Consider the following 20,227-nt stretch of genomic DNA (forward strand, 5'->3'; position numbering starts at 1 on the left):
CTCCTGACCAGCAGCTTCTCTGTGGCACAGACTCTTCTGCTGCCTGACCCCCACGGCCTCGCTGGCAGCTCTGAATATGTCTGAGCAAGTCTGCTGGGAGGTGGCAGGACAAGCAGACAGGCAAGAGAGAAGCTATGGAAGCCATGTGTCCCCGGTCTTCCTTCCTCCGCCTCTACTTGGTGCATCTGCTACAGGAGGTTGGAAATGGAAAAGGTGCAAAAGAGAGCGACTAAGATGATTACGGGGCTGGGGCACCTTCCTTATGAGGAAAGGCTATGGCGTTTGGGCCTCTTCAGCCTAGAAAAGCGACGCTTGAGGGGGGACATGATTGAGACATACAAAATTATGCAGGGGATGGACAGAGTGGATAGGGAGATGCTCTTTACACTCTCACATAATACCAGAACCAGGGGACATCCACTAAAATTGAGTGTTGGGCGAGTTAGGACAGACAAAATATTTCTTTACTCAGCGCGTGGTCGGTCTGTGGAACTCCTTGCCACAGGATGTGGTGCTGGCATCTAGCCTAGACGCCTTTAAAAGGGGATTGGACGAGTTTCTGGAGGAAAAATCCATTATGGGGTACAAGCCATGATGTGTATGCGCAACCTCCTGATTTTAGGAATGGGTTAAGTCAGAATGCCAGATGTAGGGGAGAGCACCAGGATGAGGTCTCTTGTTACCTGGTGTGCTCCCTGGGGCATTTGGTGGGCCGCTGTGAGATACAGGAAGCTGGACTAGATGGGCCTATGGCCTGATCCAGTGGGGCTGTTCTTATGTTCTTATGAGGTTCAAATTCTCTGAGCAGGCAAGTGGGGCCAATAGCATTTCTACTGTCATTTCATAGAGGGGCATTTTTGGGCAGGGGGAGGGTGGCCTTGGGGCACATCAGGCCCAGGAGGGGGGTGGGGTCAGCCGTGGCGGCACAGGCTAGATTCCAACCCCTGTCCCTAGCAGTGTAACTTGGGCCATTCAGATCAGTGTCCATGAAATTGCAGGTGTAAATGCAAGTAGCCCCATAGGGCTGCCTGGGACATTGCTCACGGTAAAGACTGAAGCATCAGGCTGCCTGTTTCAGCACAGGTTAGGACTGTGCCCTGAACTAGACCATTTTGCAGTTTAAGTAGCAGTCAGCAAGCAAGCAGGTGAAGTGCTGCATAATACGACTCAGCAATTTTCTCCACAATGACAACTCACCAAGGCAGTTGTGTCCATCATGAGCCAGCATGAAGCCATCATAGCACGTACACCGGTAGTTGCCAGGAATGTTGATGCATTCATGCACACAGCCTCCATTGTAGAAATCATTTTCACACTCATCAATGTCTAAGGAGAAAACCCATCCAGTTTACATGAGCAAAACAAATAGTACTAAGTACAGTATATAGTATTCAACACCAGGGACAATATTGCTTATATAAGAACTCTTTTTCAGATAAGGCCAGACATTATAATTTCCATTTCTGAGAGTACACTCGAGTCATATCCATAATGCAACATGATTTCAACCTTTGGAAAAACGCAGGTATTAAGGAAGTAACTTGTGTCTCACTAAGGGCACAATCCTAACCCCTTAAGTCAGTACTTTCCAGCACTGATAAGGGCAATGTAGCTCTGAGATGAGGGAACAAACATTCCCTGACTTTGAGGAGGCCTCCGTGAGTGACACCCAACTGCAGGATGCAGCACGTGTCCCATTGGCACCGCTATGCCAGTGCTGGAAAGCACTGACATAAAGGGTTAGGATTGCGCCCTAATTGTGTAGAAAGGGCTAACACCATTTTCATCATTGAAATGACTGGCAGGCACATTGCCATGAACAATATGTTTTATATTTTAGTTTGTAAAATACCTAAAGAGCAGCTCTTTCAGACTGTCCCCTTAATAGTGGAATATGGATGGCACTAATAAAAACAAGTATAGTTAGCTATACAGCCATACAAGGACACGTGAAATCAACCCTGAATTGCAGCCATCGTTATTTAGTGATTGCAGTCGCACCATCCAACAATAGCTTTATTTTATTTATTATTTACTTTTTATTTACTGGATTTTTATCCCACTTTTCTCCCCATACGGAATCCCAAATAGGCTTAAAGAAAATTATCACTGAAAAATACCAAAAAAATCACAAAAATCACAATTAAAATAATTACAATATATCCTTAAAAAACTCCTAAAACATTAAAACAACCTTAAAACGTTTACAATAAAACACAAGACTCACAGCAAACACCTTATAAGAAAGGACAGAACCTATAAAATCAAGATTGCCTTGTTAAAAAAGGCTGAGAACTCATCATGGTTTGTAACCTTTGATGGAATTTTCTTCTCTAGAAATCTGTCTAATCCCCTTTTAAAGGCGTCTAGGCCAGACATCATCCTCTCATCCTGTGGTAAGGAGTTCCACAGACTAATTGCACACTGGGTAATGAAATATTTCCTTTTTTCTGTTCTGACTCACCTGAAACCCAATTTTAGTGGTTGCCTCCTAGTTCTGTCGTTGTTTGAGAGGGAAAAGAACATCCCTCTATCCACTTTATCTATCCCGTGCATAATTTTGTAGGTCCAAACCATGTGTTGTTTTCCTCCCCGCCCCAATTGCGCTGCTAGGCTCTCATTCTATTCAAGATGAAGATTCATCCAATTGACAGGGTAATCCAAATGTTTCACAGAAAAGGTGGGTTTTGAAGAAGGATTAGAAGAGAGAGCAGGGCAATGCAGAGAGCAGGGCAATGACTCCCAGGGGTCACCAGGGGTTGCAGGAGAGAGGGATAAGTTCCCAGAAATACAAGGAAACAGACAATTGCCTTTTGCATGTAAAACAAGGTTTAAAAGGTTAGTAATCAATGAATAACGTTGGGGAAGAACATGAGGCTTCTTCAAGTATAAAAAGGTGTATGTAGAGGCTGAAACTTGTAAAAGGAAGCAAGATAAATGACTCTACCAAGATACAGTTACGGAGACTTATGACAGGTTACTGTTTGGATTAATAAAGATACTCTGCACAGATGTGGGTTAGGAGGAGTGTAAGTCTGATCTTGTTTTCACTTTATATCCTTAACCAGCGGATCCCAAACTTACCAGCATCACCATTCCCCCCTCCCCCTGTTTCCTCTTCCCAGCTCAGATGGGCGCTGCCACTTCGATTTCACAAAATCTTGCAAGATCAAAGACGGTGAGGTCTGGGAGAACAGGTAGGAGGGCACTGGGGAGGCCCCATGGCACCCCTGTGAGTGCACCGCGACACCCCTAAGGCATCAGTCACAATAAACGCTTTGCGAACCCCTGCCTTAAGCCATGTTTTTTTTTTACAGTTACTGTGCAGCCAAAGTCATCAGCAAAGAGAATAATGACCCACAGTAACCTTAAACTGCAGTCTAGACTCCCCAACCCTAAGCATTGTCTCTGGCCTTGTCTGATGACAGACCTTCAAACATGAAACATATTTGGCCAGAATGTATGTTTTTCTTTCATTCTGTGCCCTTTTACATTTGAATCTGGAACTAATTTGGGAAGCATAAATTGCAAATGACTTTCAATAATTTATGTTCTTGAAACCCTGTTGAAATACAACCATCAGGAAGCTGTCTGCCTGCATAAATCTTCAACATCTTCCATTGCGATCAGCTATCCAGTTGCAAAACAAAGCACTTGGGGAAATCACATGTGGCAGAGCTCGGGTACTAAAATGGCTTGAAATGTAATGTTTTCATTGCCGATATGTCAGTAGTTGGCTTCGCAGAAATATTTATTCAGACATCTGAGGGGAATAGATGTGCCTCTACAATATTTAACAAACTCAAACGAAATAAATGATGTGCCAGAAAAGAAACATTGCAGGGGAAATAAAACCAGTTTTGCTGGAAGACAGTGAAATGAAACAAAATAAGGCAGACCTTTGGCCATCCAGAACTGATAGTGATAATATTCACGTCAGGATATATTTGGAGGACTTTATTTTTTGAAATTTACCATGGCTATCATCCTATTCAAAAACTGTTAGGTGATGAATTTGCTGAGCAGCACAAACCTATTCCCCCACCACCATTCCTCCCAGCCATCATGAACGTACCATAAAGCATGTCCGCGATGACCTGAGAGGAGGAGAGGCAAGCACATAGACGTGCACTGGACTCGCTGATGGATTCCAGTTGATGGAACAGTTGATGGACCAGTTGATGGATGGACTCCATCAGTGTCAAGCCAGACAGGGCAGCAGAGAGTCCTGATACTGTCAACACCACCTCTATTCACTGCTCAGTGCAAGCTTTTTGGGCTGCCTTGTGAAAAGGATGGCCCTGCATGTGCGCATTTATTGTTGTGGTTTTATCCTATTTCTGTGTATCTGAGAAGTTTTTAAACCTGGAAGGCAGAACTTTTTAATGTTTCACTTAAATAAATACAATTACAGCAAGCATTACAAAAAGGGGGGCGCTGTCTCTTCCACTGTGCCATCTGCATGTTTTGGGAAGAGCTTGGAATTCAAAATAATCACAACTGCTTTTAAAATCTGCGGTCTAATTAATTGGTGGGCACTTAAAAATCAAACAAAAGGGGTTTCAATAGTTAATTGAATCATTCAGCTAAACAGCACAGCCCTCTAATAAATGTCCTCTAATAATCATAACTACAATTACCGTCCCATAGTGAAATACTAATCATGATTTTTACAGCACATTTCAAGTACGAAAGTGTTTGATATGTTATAAACAGTAGGGCTGCAATTCTATTCTATGGGAGTAAGACTCACTGACTGCAATGAGACTTACTTCTGAGTAGACACGCGTAGCTTGGTCTCTCAGTCTGTAAAGTAAGCCAGTATTATTACCCCAAATTGTAGATTGGGATCAAAATTGTAGCTCATAAGGCCACCCAGCAAGTTTGTAGCTGAGATGAGATTTAAACCAGGGATTTCCCAGTTCACAGTTTATTCTCTTGGCCACTGCAATACAGCAGTTCTCAATTGTAAAAGCCATCTTACAGTTGACATGTTGTAGTAGTAGTATATCCAAACTGGACTGGAAATAAGTGTCCTAAATCTCTCTCATATAAAAACCTATGAACATTTACAAATACACAGTTGATTCTGCTCAGAAAAAAAAGAGTATGCGAACCATTGCCAATTGCAACGGTTTAATTAGTCAGATATTTCAGAAATAAAATGGTCAGATATGTGAAGACACAGTGGATGGTGAAGCAGTTGATTCCCATTCATTGCAAAGTGCATTAGGGTACTAGGGCTTCTTCCCCTTCTCTGCTTGAAATTCACATGCAATCTGATCATCATAAGAGCCTCTCCAAATAGGTCACGTTCAGGCATATAATCATTTGCAAAGTTTTCATACATTTATATATAAACTGACAACAATGAAAATTCGTCAAGTACCTAACCAATTCACTGATTAAATAACATTTTGATCATTATGAGATTATCAGAAAAGGCACCTCTTTGAGATTTTGCAAGGAGGACATGATAAGATACAATTAATAACACATTACCATATATTATTAAAAGAAAAGCACAGTTTTTCCTCTGGGGGGAACCCTCACTGCCGCTATGGATTAACTCAAACCTGTGCCAAGTCTGTGCTGATTGGTGAACACAGGTTGGGCCTGGGACGGGGGTTCGGATTCATTGGATGCCACTGGCACCAAACCTGCCTCCTTCCCAGACCAGATACACCCTCCTCCCTGTCCCCATCGCCTCCCCATTCCACTCACCCACACCCCATTCCACCCCTCTCTGCCTCCCTGCCAAGCCATGCACAACCTTCCTGGCGGCGGCGGGCATCATTGAGTGGACCCAGACGCTAGCCAACTGTGGCACTTGTGGCAAGGCTGTGCTCACCGCCGCAGTCACATTGGCAACAGCTGTTTATGCTGCTAGAACAGGGGTGTCCAAAGTTTCTGGCAGGAGGGCCACATCATCTCTCTGACACTGTGTTGGGGGCTGGGGAGGAAGAATTAAATTACATTTCAAATTTGAATAAATTTACATAAATGAATTCATTAGAGATGGAACTTATATGAATGAATGAAGGTCTTGAAATAGCTCAAGGCCTATAAAAGGCCTTTCCTTTGCTGCCGCTACTGCATCACAGATGTGAAACAGTGGAGGGAGCCCTCATCCCACAGCTCATGCGAAAGGTCAAACAGTCACCCTCATGCTGAGAGCAGCTGTGTCCAGCCAGTGCGGGCTCCAGCAAGTCTCCGGAGGGCCAGAGGCTCATTGGAGACTGGGGGCTCCCTGAGGGCCGCATTGAGAGGCCTTGAGGGCCACATGTGGCCCCAGGGCCGGGGTTTGGGCACCCCTGTGCTAGAATGTAAATGGGTCATAGAATTGGACTGTAAGCCTTCAGTTGGTTAGTCTAATGCGGAACTCTCCAGACTGTGGCCCGTAAACCAGATCTGGTGCCCTGCCTTTTCCCTCCCCCGCATGAATAGCACTTACTGTTCTGTGGGGGAGCCTTCCTTCCCCACCACCAATATTCCCCAGACTGCACTCCAGCTTGCTGCTTCCAGGTTCTGCTGCCCCAGCACCCACTGTGCCCAGATTTCTGGGCAGATGTGGACGACCAAGGCACAGTTTGGGGGAGATCAGCGGCGGGGAAAGAAGACTCCCCAGAGGAACACTAAGCACAGATCATGCTGGGGACGCCTTTCCTGCTGTGCAACTGCTGGCTAGTGATTTAGTGCACAATCCTAACGCCTTACGTCAGTGCTTTCCAGCACTGGCATAGCGGTGCCAATGGAACACATGGTGAATCCTGCAGTTGGGTGTCACTCACGGAGGCCTCCTCAAAGTCACGGAATGTTTGTTCCCTTACCTCGGAGCTGCGTTGCCCTTATGTCAGTGCTGGAAAGCACTGACATAAGGGCTTAGGATTGCATAAAGCACTTAAACCAGAAAGATATTCAGAAAATGGAAATGGAGCAATAGTGAATTCATAAATATTTCAAAAAACTCATCGGGAAACATGGAAAGAATTTAACTGCTGGGAGTGATACTTAAGAATTATTTCCAATGTTATATGCTTAAGAAAGAGGTGTTTAATATCTGAATCTTAAGACCCCTGTGAACTTTGCTGAAAGGAGATCTGTACGGAGAGATCTGTATTGCTTCCGGCCTTCTCCAAAGCTGTCCCAGAGCGACAGATCAGCCTTGCCCCCTTTTCTGCTCTCTCTGCATGCCAAATGACTTGGAAGGACAGGCACAGTCAAAGATAAGCTGGGGTCAAAGGCAGCCACAGATACCAGCCTGCTACTAATCCAGTTCAAAGATATCATGAAGAATTTCTTCATGATCAGGGCAGTTTGGCAGTGGCACAGATTGCCCGGGCAAGTGGTGGATTCTCCCTCACTGGAGATCTTCAAGCAGACTCAACAGGCACCTGTTGGTGATGCACTAGGACGATTTCCTGCTACAGGCAGGGGGTTGGACTAGATGATCTTGTTGATCCCTTCCAACTCTATTACTGTCATTATCTGCTGTCCTTTTTTAGAAAGAAAGAAACCAATCATGTCTTTAAAAAAGAAAAAAGAAACCAGTTGTGTCTTTCCTCGTAGGAAAGATGCTCCAATCCCATAACAATTTGAATTGCCCTTTTTATCCATTTTGAAATGGGGCAAGGATAACTTAATTTACTTCCAAAAGAGACATAAAAATGTAAAGATGTATGTCTCATGCTCACGGTCTGAAATTACTGGACATGAGAAGCAAAATTTTGCCAAACTACACAGAAAAATAAAATTCCACAGATACTTTTGAGTCTATTTCCATCTGTACATTTCGGCAGCCCAGAGCATCCACATTGAATTGCATTCTCAACTTCACAAAGTTTACCACTGCCTTTTCTTTATTGTGATATTAAATGGGAGATTACCTCCCACTCAGACATTACAAAGGTATTCACTGCATGGTGAGGCTAATTTGATTTCCCATGAAACAAAGAAGCCCACGCATGGACCCATTAGCAAGCCTCCCTTCCAGCATGAAAGAAAGAGGGCCATATATAAAACATTGTATTTGTTAAGATGAATGCATTTTGCCTTTCATCATTATGGCCTTGCAATTGACATGATGTAAAAAAAAGGAAAGGAAATCAATTAAAGGCAGAGAGGCCACATGCCTCTTTGTTTTTACGGCCTTCCAGTTGTCATGATGTTTTCAAGATGCTGATGCCTGAGGAAACTGTAAAATTTTAAAAGGCCCAGGACTGTTTGTTGAGACAAGGTCAAGGGTGAGCCAGGGGGACGGGGAAGCCAAGAAAGAAAAACCTGACGTTCATTAGGGCAAAAGGAAAGGACAAGCAGAACCGATTTGCCTGGGCTGCATTGATTTGATAAAAGCACATTCACAAAAGGCCCTCCTACTAGTGGCACTCCCCCCCCTTCCTGTTCTTGAGGTCAATAAAGCCAAGAGAGAAATGCAAGCTCAACTTTCCAACTGGAGACAGGAACACAGCAGCCTTCCTGGAGGACAAGTGAACACATCTTTGATTATGACCGCAGGTGGAGAGAGCGCACACCTGGGCATGCAGGGGCACTATAAATCTCCGCTCTGCTCTTGACTCTGACAACGAAGACTGGATCATCCAGCCTCAAGGGTGAAGGACTTTGCCCTCATCTTAAGAGCTTGCCAATATCCCTTCCCTGTTACGGCCACCATTCATGTTCATGTTGGCAACCTTCAGTCTCGAAAGACTCTGGTATCGCGCTCTGAATGGTGGTTCTGGAACAGCGTCTAGTGTGGCTGAAAAGGCCAATCCGGGAGTGACGATCCCTTCCACACCGGGAGCAAGTGCAGTCTGTCCCTGGTCTGTCTCCCTGGCCTTCCTTCTTTGCCTCTTTGCCACCATTACAAGTCTTGGATTTACACCTGCTAAACAGCAGACATAGATCCAAGGAGCCCTGTGGCAGCTGTGGAGTGTCTAGTGTGTTCCCTGAAGCATTTGGTGGGCCACTGTGAGACACAGGAAGCTGGACTAGATGGGCCTTTGGCCTGATCCAGCAGGACTCTTCTTATGTTCTTACTGAGACTTTTCCCAGGGGAAGCGAGCGAACATTTACTTACCCTGAGAAGATCTTTCCAGTTGCCCTTCTCCTGCAGATACAGTGCACGCTCTATTGGTGTGGCTGCATCAGTGGGGAGGAATGAGGGTAGGATTGGGCTGTCCACTCTTCCTCCTGCTCCCTTCAGCCCAACCAAGGCTTGGCCACTACTGCACACACTGTAATCCGACAGAATGCTTTACCCAAGCGAGCAAAAGTAGTTAATATAGTACCCATTATAGCCTTTGTCAAGCCTCCTAGAGCAGCACTCTCCAAACTGGAGACCACTGTGCAATGGGAAAGGTATCCCCAGCGCGACCAGCACTTACCATTCCACCAGGGAGGCATCCTTCCCTGCTGATCTCCCCCAAACTGAGTTCCAGCCTGCTGCATCTGCCCAGAAATCCGGGCACAGTGGCTGCTGGGGCGACAGAACCCAGAAGTGGCGAGCTGGAGCTTGGTTTGGGGAGATCAGTGGCAGGGAAGGACGGTAAGCGCTGACAGGAGACCCCTGTCCTAGAGCAGCAGTTTCATGCTGTATTCCAGGGAAACCTGATGCCGTTTGAACGTTTGTCAGGAGTTCCCCCATTCCATTCCTTCCAATATTTCACAGATGAAGCTGGGGACATACCAGTTTCATACCAAGATCCACTGTCCTGCTGTCCACAGAAAGTTGCAAGGCTAGTCTTTTTTGGCTGGCTTTTGGTTTTGCTGGTCAACAATTTTGTCACGTGCTCTGAAGTTTACAAATGATGTTCTCTTTGTTTCTGTTGTTTATGTTGCTTTTGGTTTTAATGTGTTTATGTTTTATCTCTTTTGTAAGTCACTTTGAGCTTTGGAGAAGCAGCAAAACATGTTTCATTTCATTAAATAAACTAAAAACAAAGAAAAATGGTGCCTTCACTTCCACTCTCCCAAAATCACACATTGCTGAAGGCACTTCTCCACGTGCACCTCTCAGGATTCCTTTATTCTGCCACCACATGAACCCCATAAGAATGGCTCGCAGAGTGTTCACTTTCCAGAGGGAACGGCCTGCACTGATTTCAGGGTAGCTGCCACTCAAGCACATTCACCAATGCTTATGACCTGGACAGGTGATTACGGAAGGGTTGGAGAGGAAGCAGTGCACTGGAACTGTATGCCAGCACATGCATTTTTACAATCACGCACATCACGTGTGCTCACCTGGATAGCATGATCCTGTGGTGCCAGTGCTGGCACTCCAGCCACACTGCTTGTGCTGGATGTCATAAAAGTGCTGTAAGGCACTCCTGCGCCGGCGGAGAGGCCACAGGCCAGGTGGACCAGATGGCAGAGCAGGTCTGGGAAGTGCGTGAGGATGGTAGAGGCTGCCACCATATCCTAAGCCCCTTCCCTAGCCGAGTTCTGTACCAGCTCAGCTTCAAGCTGCTCTGCTCTCCTCGGACTTACGCCACCTCAAGAGGTAGTGCAAGTCTGAGGAGACCCATAGGAGCCAGCAGCCCTTACCCAGGCTTACCCAGCCCTTACCCAGCCAGCAGCCCTTACCCTTCTGGCCTGCGTGGGAGAACTGGAGGCCAGAAGTGAGACCAAACCAGGAAGATCCATCTGAAAGGTTGTTGGTTCTTGAAAGAGAGAACCTCCATGATTGTAAAAATCCCCTTGAGGGATTTAGTAACACCTGCCTATGTAAACCGCCTTGAATAAAGTCAGAGGAGTAATCTGATGACCAGAAAGGCGGTATATGAACACCTAGTTATTATCATTATTATTATTAATGGAGAACCAAAGCACAAAAAGTTCTGCTGCAAAGCCATCACAGGGGACAGTTCAGCAGCTGGTCAAAGATATCCTGATTCTATCAGTTATTGAGCTCTCGGAACAAGTAGTTGAATTTCCCTCCTGGCATTATCTAAGTGTTGCCTGCTTAATTCCCCAAATGCCAACAATGACCAATAGAAACTGATGGAAGAGACTGTTCAGAGGGCAAAGATAAAGTGCAGGTGCAGGCTTATCAATAAAAAGTTGAGTCTCACAAAATCTCCTAGTAATTTAAATCCTGTTAAGATTTAAAGGCAAAAAAGAGTCTTAACCACAAGAACCACTTAATTAAAATTGAATTTAATTATGATAAGTTGACATCATAATTAAATTCAATTTTGGGCATTAAGCCTAATAGAACATGGAAAACAATCTGTTTCTTCCTGTTCCAAGAATGATAAAAATGTCATCCGTATAAACGAGGTTCCTATGCAAGCCTCTTTTATGCACAGAGGAGGGCCACACAGAAGAAGATCACACTTTGATGGTGTTCTGAGATGTGCAAACTCATCATCATCCAACGCCTGGCAACAACCTGAACAGTCACTGTCAAACTGCAGTTTAATGATATGATAACCTCCACAGGTCTTTTTTTGTTTGTTTGTTTTTCAAAATGATCAGAGATCACTGGAAATTCTAAAAAATGCATGATGCTGAGATTTATAATCCTCATGTCCTCCAGCTTTAGGGGGGAGGGTCAGTGCAGACACAACAGGCTCAGGGCCCAACCCTATCCAACTTCCCAGTGCCGAAGCAGCTGCAACGCAGCCCTGAGATAAGATAAGGAGACAAGTGTTCCCTGACCTTGAGGAGGCCATTTTTATCATCATCATCATCATCATCATCACCACCATCAACATTACTGATCAAAAAACCAAAAACACAGAGACAAATCCTCTCCTCCCCCACCCCCCACGCTGGTGAAGCCACACCAAAAACAGTCGTGTGGTATCTAGCAAGGGGGAGATCGGGAGGCTTCGGAAGGGAAAGAGGATTTAAATCCCGTTATAATTCTGCAAGCTTCCTGATCCACAATGGGTCCCTTTAGACCAGGGGTGTCCAAAGTTTTTGGCAGGAGGGCCACATGGTCTCTCTGACACTGTGTCGGGGGCCGGGGGAAAAAAAGAACTAATTTACATTTAAAATTTGAATAAATTTACATAAATGAATATATTAAAGGTGGAACTTATATGAATGAATGAAGGTCTTGCAGTAGCTCAAGGCCTATATAAGGCCTTGCACAAAGCAAAGCTGGCCTTTCCTTTGCTGCTGCTACTGCATCACAGATGTGAAACAACAAGCAGTGGAGGGAACCCTCATCCACAGCTCACATGAGACGTCAAACAGTTGCCCTCACACTGAGAGCAGTTGTGTCGGGCCAGTGTGGGCTCCAACAAATCTCCAGAGGGCCAGAGGCTCATTGGAGACTGGGGGCTCCCTGGGGGCCGCATTGAGAGGCCTCGAGGGCCACAAGTGGCCCCAGGGCCGGTGTTTGGACACCCCTGCTTTAGACCTTTGTTAGTGATTTTGCTAGTGCAAGTCCAAGTGCTCCGGATCCAAGGCTCAGCACCCTACACGAACACTTTTACCTAAGTAACCCCTTTGTGGGGCTGCTCCCCTTACCTGGGAGAAGGGGGAAAAGTCCCCTTCTTCCAAGGTGCCACCTGCGGTAGCCCAGGGTGTACAGGATACACCCTGTATTAGCAGCCATTTTCGGTGCTGCCGAAGCTGGGCGCCCTGGGCAGCTCAGGTTTGGGCTGTTAATCCTTAACCACAGATAAGATGTGAGAGGCAGTAGCATAGCTAGAGGGGGTGCAAAGCACTAAGTTTTGCAGGGAGCCTCACCATGCCATGCAAGCAGCCCCTCCCCTTTGGAGCCATTCCAGGTGGTGGGAGCAAAATGGAGGCATATGCTGGAATGGCTCCAAGGAGGAGTCTCCCTGCAAAACCTAGTGCTTTGCACCCCCTCTAGCTATGCACCCCCTCTAGCTCACTGACAAGAGGAGAACTCTCTCTGCAGAAGAAAAGGAGGACATGTGCAATTCCAAAGTTCCCTCTCTGATTTATTAGCCACAGTTTATAAGAGATCAGGCCACTTGCATTTCCACCCAATAGGCAGTTTTTAAACTGCCCTCTAATAAAACTCATTCAAAAAAATGAGTATACCTTACCAGGCTGGGGGCAAACCCTGGAGTGAGGGTGAGATAAAATTTTTACTAATTATTACTACAGCCATAAAACCAGGTGACAAAATAATCATAATTATTATTAAATCAAAAACACATTAAGAGTTGCATTCATTTTATAATGATTAACATGAAATTGATGGTTAGAAGGCTATAAAAACATAAGCATCTTTGCCTTTTCTCTACAAGCCTGTGAAACTCTTAGTAAAGAGCTCAGAGGGAATCCTGTAAATTCATCTGAAAACGCATTTGAAATTTCTTTTATTTGCTATGGATCAAACATCCTTGGGTATTTAAAAGTTAAAACCAGGTAAAATTCATGAGCTGATTTAAGAATTTGTAACTGCCCCAAACCGTAAGGAACATAAACGACAATCTATTTTCAAAATCCCTGCTTTCATCCCCTTTGAACCAGCAAGCTCAGAGCCAGAAAGTAAGATAAAACCACACGGAGAAGGCTTGTTAAAATTTTAATTAAGTGCAATTCAGCTACAATAATGAGTAGCTGTATAGGGACTAAATTATCATCTCAAGGTATCTGAGCTCTCAAACAAGCCATTTAAGAAAGGTTTACTTAAAAAAAAAAAAAGTAGGCTGTTTCAGATTATAAAGGAAAGCTTTTAATTAAGATTAGAGCAGCCTAATTCAACCAATAATTTGGTTCTTTTGGTTAGTGAGCCTCTATTAAAAACAAAGCAATTAAGGTTAAATGGGTTGAGGCACTTAAAGATCTCTCCCACCTCAAATAATATAATAATAGGGAAGGCCATGTCAGAGCCTAATTCAGACCAGAAGACACATGTTTCAAACAAGTTTGTGTTTTCCTGTTAATAACAGGGTTGCATTTAATGTCTCACCAAAGACTAGTATATTAGTATACTGGATGTTCAACAGGACATCAATTTGGAAGAAAGATGCCATCATGCAGAAGAGAGTGATTACTCCCCCCCCTGTTGCATTTCTGCCTCCCTCTCCAAAACCTCAACATGCAGTTTATAAGCCAATGTCAATAATTACTCTTAAGAGCAGAGCAAAGCAAAACAACACGAGCTTTATGGCATGATTAGGATATTCTGGATTTGATAACCCTTCCTGCCATGGTTCTGAAAACACTGCACTTATAGGTGGTCCTTCACATCTTAATAAAAACAGGAAAATATGACGAACTAAAGTTGGCTTCGAGGTATTTATGCCAAAGAGGCCCCTACTTTGCAAGTGTTAATTTGAGAACTTGATTGGAAATGCAACTGGCCTTTTCTGCTCTCCGTTAGCTGTAGTAGAAATGGGAAAGGACAACAGATTTATTGATGGTTTGATACTGTACTCACTGGCTGCAGTCAGTGCCAGTCAAAAAGGTGCTCTGGCAGCCTGCAAAGTCACATGTTGATGCAGTGCCACTGGGAAGGCCAGAGCCTTTCTGCACGTTCCAGAGCAGCGCAAAGATGATGACAACGGAGGTAAGTTGGCTTGAGAGGAGGGAGTGGGTTGAAAGGGGTCAGGGGCCAGATGGAACGGGGCAGCGATGGGGATGGGGCATGGGTGGATCAGGTCTGGGAAGGGACAGATTTGGCAGCAGCGATGACCACTGAATCCTAACCTACTACAGCTAAGCAGAAGGACCATCTACAACCCGGGCACCCTAAAATGAGGACTGCCCCCTTCCTACCAGCTCAGAGTTAGCAAGTGACAGGTGCTTCAATCCACCCAACACCTCCCTCTTCCTGCATGTCACAGACAGCCCCCCTGCTCTGCCCCCCAACCCAGAGGTTTTTCTCCTTCAGCATGGAAGACTATCAGGGCATCCAATCACACACCTTCCATGACCTTTCCTTTCACTCAGATCTAGCAACTTCCCCCATCACACTGTCCCTTACCTTCTGCTCTGTGCCAGCCCACCCATTCATCACCCCAAAGTACATAGATATGGGGTCAGGGAAGAAATTATTTCCTCAGTGCCATTTCTGGGTGCCATTTCCCACCCAGACAAAAACTGGGCCGTTTTCTCGCTGTTTGCTTCCTGCGTCCTGTTCCAAAGCAAAATGAAGAAAAAGTCACTTTTTGCAAAGCATTTGCAAACACAAGTGAGTCCTAATTGTGATGGCGGAATTTCAGTAGGGCTCGCTGCTATTAATGGTTTTGAGTATCTATGGTAGCAGTAGGAACCTTTCCCCCACAGATCCAGGGGGACTCCTGTGTAATAGTATACATCAGAATTATTGCAAAGCAAATTTAACACTATAAAGTATATTTTCTTGAGACACCCTCTGGAGTGAATATTCTGTTGCTGTCCTCTCTCGATGGACATATTTCAGCATTAGATTCCTTTCATGGGGTTAGCTTTTCAAAAGTCTCTCCCCTGCAACTGCAAGCGTCGTTGTCTCTGTCTCTCCGACAGACTTGGAAGGAAAGACAGCTCTCCAAATGCTGCATCCTCTTCAGCATTCTTCGGTCTTTCTTTGCTCTGCTCCCTACCCAATGAAATGTATCAGGGAAGGAAGGAGAGGCAGAAAGGAGGTGAAGTATTGGAAGAGGAGGAGAGGGAGGAATCTACATTGTTGACTTACAGGTTGCAGGTCAGAGCAATTTTAAGTGCAGAGATTTTCCTTAAAGAAACATCAAATTTGCATTTGTGTCATTTCTCTAAAGTGTAATTGCACAGATTAAAAATATGTTTTAAAGGAAAACAGGGAAATTGTGAAGTTAAGGAAACAAGCAATTAAAGGGTGAGGGGGGAGAAGAGGAAACCCTTGCAGGAAATGATTAAAGAGCCCCTTTCAACAATGTTGGGAGAAGCAGGAGCCATTTTCAACCACTTCAAAGAGCAGACCGTGGACTGAATGCTGCCATTCTGAACACATTACCAAGAAGGTGAGCCTGCTTTGTCCGGGGACGTAAACCACTGGGAGGGAGAAAAGGAGAGGACAAGTGAAACCAAATGTTGCCTACTCAGAAACCCCGGGGTGCCCATGGGCACTGTCATGCCCATGGTGTGCATGTCAGGCTTCAGGTTAGCAGAGGCCCTGGGCACAGTGCCCTCCAGTGGGGCCCCCGCCTTCACTGGTCTCTCTCATAGGTAAGAGTAGAACTAGATCCAATGGGTACAACTGCAAGAGAGAAGATTCTGGTTGGACATCAGGTGGTCATTGATGGTAAAGTAGTTTGGCAGTGGAAGAGATTGCTGAGGGAAGTGGAGGGAGGACTCGTCCTCACTAGAGATCTTCAAGCAGAGGTTCAACCGGCAGCTGCTGGAGATGCTCGAGGGCAGCAATTTTCAGCCTTTTTCATTTCATGGCACACTGTCAATGCTCAGCATCGGTTTTTGGACAACTGACAAGGCACACTGCACTGTCAGCTAGGGGCTCGCATACCCCAATGGCCCTACTAATACATGATCCTCCCCCAAATTCCCATAGCACACCCAATGACCATTCACTGCACACCAATGTGCAGCAGCACAGTGTTAAAAATGGCTGCCTCTGAGGGATTTCCTGGTGCAGGTGGGGGGTTGGACTAGATGACCTTTTGAGTTCCTTCCAACTCTAAGATATGAGTGGGCCCTGGCAGATCAGGGAGGTGTTCAGCACCAGCAGGCCAAAGTTCAGTTGCTGATTTAATTCCCTTAAAATGCCTTTGACAAGGCATTAGGGCGGAGGTGGAAGGGGAGGAAGGGCAACTTTATTTCAGGATGGTCCAAAGCAGGAATCAGCAGTGGGTCTTTCTAGGGCTCCAATATGTGTCCATCTCTTGCAGCTGGGCCTGACTGCCTTATTATTAAGACTGCATTATTTTCACAGCTGCGATACAAGGACATCTGCAAGAGGGATCTGAAGGCCTTAGGGATGGACCTCAACAGGTGGGAAACCCTGGCCTCTGAGCGGCCCGCTTGGAGGCAGGCTGTGCAGCATGGCCTTTCCCAGTTTGAAGAGACACTTTGCCAACAGTCTGAGGCTAAGAGGCAAAGAAGGAAGGCCCATAGCCAGGGAGACAGACCAGGGACAGACTGCACTTGCTCCTGGTGTGGAAGGGATTGTCACTCCCGGATTGGCCTTTTCAGCCACACTAGACGCTGTGCCAGAACCACCTTTCAGAGCGCGATACCTGAGTCTTTCGAGACTGAAGGTTGCCAATACAATACATATTTTCATAGTATGATTAATATGAAGAATTTTAAGAATGTACAGAATATGGTAGGATGGATCAAAAAAAAGGAAGAGTCCTACTTTCTGCAGGATGGAACCTGGTTCAGGGCCAGTGACACTGGGTCCAGGGCAAGATGCCTGGTTGTCCCCCCTTCCTAAATTTTCCCATACATCACGTTACCACATTTTTAAAACAAGTTTTTGGCAGCTTGAACAAGTCAGAAACGAAATGAAAACACTGATCAGAATGGAATAATTTCCTGACTTTGAGAAGCGCTGCTGTGCTTCTTTTCTTCCAGTCAGCAAAGTCCTCCTCCCTTCCTTTTCCGTCTTCCAAACATGTAGGGGCATCCAAGGACTGGCTGTCATTATCTCCCTCATCGCTAGGTGATGATTTTGAAGCAAAGCCCAGGTGAAAGAAACTTATGCCAATTACAGCAGGTCCTCACTCAAAATAATGTCGTTATAAAGTTAACGAGAGAAAAAAATCATTTCCTGGCCAGGGACCACTGTCTGTCTGCTCAGAGTTTGCGCCTTCTCCCCAAGTCTGCCTGGGTTTTCTCCTGCCTGGAAAGTTCACATTTATTTCAGTGCGTAATATTAGAAGTATTTTGGGTCTTTAATAGAAGTTTGGTGACTAGAAATTTGCTATAGGAACTTAACTCTTGTTTACGTTTATCAATTAGCCTACAGTAAAACTTGTTTGTTATAAGTTGATACACTTAAAGTTGCAGTTTCCAAGAACCTCTCAAGAACTTTGAAGTGAGGAATTGCTGTATACGGCTGGATAGGTCTGAGAAGTCCAATAGGCAACCAGGTTAAAAAAACCCAACTATTTTCACTTACCTCTTGCAGGCTTCTGCCACTACATATTCATTTGTTTTTTTTTAAGGTTGTGAGCCCCTTTGAGACAAGTACTATCTTCTCACACCATTACTATATAAACTAGAGCCCAATCCTATCCAACTTTCCAGCGCCAATGCAGCTGTGCCAACTGGGCACATGTTGCAACATGCTGTGGGGGAGGGGGCATCCCAGGAGGCTACCTCAAGGTAAGGGAACATTTGTTCCCTTTCCTCGCGCTGCATCGGTGCTGGAAAGCTGGGACAGGATTGGGCCCATAATTTGAGAAGTTCTTGCTTAGAAGTGGTATATAAATTAAATAAATAAAAGAAAATAAACCCAGGGCTTGCTGGGAGGAGTCCTTGCCACCTCCTTCAGTAAGTTAAGGAAAAAGGAAATTGCAGAGAGGCTTAACATAGACCCAGTTAGGATGGATCTGAATTCCAGAGGAATTGGGATTCAATCCTAACTGAATGTAGGGTTAGTAAATGCCAGGAATCCTGTGTTCAATGACACTCTATTTGGGATTTCACATAATCATTAATATTCATTAATTAGCATAATTCTGCATGAAGTCATGAAACTTTGTTATCAACACGTCCAAGGAAATACAACACTGTAGGATTAAGACTGAAGACAGATTTTTTTTTTTTGAGCAGTCACCGGAATTCTTTGAACAGATTAGCAAAGATGGTACAGACAAGAACACTAGCAAGTCAAACCTTGGACTGATGATCATTCAGAATTGTCCTTTCCCTCGTGAATTAATATGGGCTGACTGACTTTTTTTTCTTAAGCTGGAGAGGCACAGAGGGGCATGTGCAGACATATTCTTACCTTCTACTTTACCCCAAAATATAAAAGAGCTGCTCCAGAGATGGGGAGGGGGAGAAATGCTGATAGCACAGGCATTGGCCAATATATGCCCATCAGTGCCATACTGTATTGGCAACCTTCAGTCTCGAAAGACTCTGGTATCGCGCTCTGAAAGGTGGTTCTGGCACAGCGTCTAGTGTGGCTGAAAAGGCCAATCCGGGAGTGACAATCCCGGTCACAGTGCCATAACACACCATGAAAAAGAGAAAAAGGCCTTACCAAAACTACATAGAAAACCTCAAGAACCAGTAATTTCAGAACTGACCATGGGGCTGAAAACTTGTATTCATATTCCAAGGGCAGAAAAAGTGCAATCAATCTGTTTCCACTCCGAATGACTCTCTCTGAAGCAAAAGGGGAATTAAGAGCCTTGGCTAGTTAATAAAACTTCTATTTGCCCAGGTCTTCTGCCACTCAATCACACCTTTCCAACTTCTGCATAATTCCCACATGGGATAGAGAAAGGCATGCAAAGCTCTGCGCTGATGACAGCATACATGGGAACGTTCCCCAGCGCAGCTTGTGTCACATGGTGTCATAAGTCCATCATCAATGTACAGTTAAAAATTGTTTGACCTTGTACAGGAAGAGGTAACTCAAACCAGCCACATAAGAGCATCCAAAGGGAGTCTAGGAATTTTCTACAGAAACAGCATTCCACCAATAGAGGAACGTTTGTTAATACACAAAGCAGGTTTTTTACCCCAGATGGAGGCTCCGTCGAAGTAAGAATTCGACCACACCTACAGCATCATCAAGGCAAAGCATACAAATTGCAGTGCAATAGGAAGAACAGAGGTTGCTGAAAACACCTAACTTAAAAAAACAACATTAGAATGGAAAACTGTTAGTGGGACATAATCTACGACATAATCTCGTAGGACATGATCTCGTAGCACGGGGGTCTCCAAACTTCAGCCCGGAGACCACATCTAGCCCACCACAAGTTGTTATCCAGCCTGCAGCAACTTAAATTTTTCTTCCCAACCACAGGGAGGACGGACAGTTAACACGTGCTGTTATGTCCACTGCATGCCTTTCTATACATGCCTTGCGATACATGCCTGCATGCCTTGCGATACAAGGACATCTGCAAGAGGGATCTGAAGGCCTTAGGGATGGACCTCAACAAGTGGGAAACCCTGGCTTCTGAGCGGCCTGCTTGGAGGCAGGCTGTGCAGCATGGCCTTTCCCAGTTTGAAGAGACACTTGGCCAACAGACTGAGGCAAAGAGGCAAAGAAGGAAGGCTCATAGCCAGGGAGACAGACCAGGGACAGACTGCACTTGCTCCTGGTGTGGAAGGGATTGTTACTCCCGGATTGGCC

At 45.2% G+C, this 20,227-nt stretch overlaps 1 protein-coding gene across 1 annotated transcript in view; it reads right to left on the reverse strand.

Annotated features, from left to right (window-relative positions):
* Positions 1-20,227, reverse strand: part of SCUBE1 (signal peptide, CUB domain and EGF like domain containing 1) — a 161,104-nt gene that overhangs the window by 121,128 nt on the left and 19,749 nt on the right. Inside the window, exon 4 of the mRNA XM_066633612.1 lies at positions 1,198-1,326. Coding sequence (XP_066489709.1) covers positions 1,198-1,326 — 129 coding nt within the window. The remainder of the gene's footprint in view (positions 1-1,197; positions 1,327-20,227) is intronic.

Source organism: Tiliqua scincoides, chromosome 7, assembly GCF_035046505.1.
Source record: "Tiliqua scincoides isolate rTilSci1 chromosome 7, rTilSci1.hap2, whole genome shotgun sequence".
NCBI lineage: Eukaryota > Metazoa > Chordata > Lepidosauria > Squamata > Scincidae > Tiliqua > Tiliqua scincoides.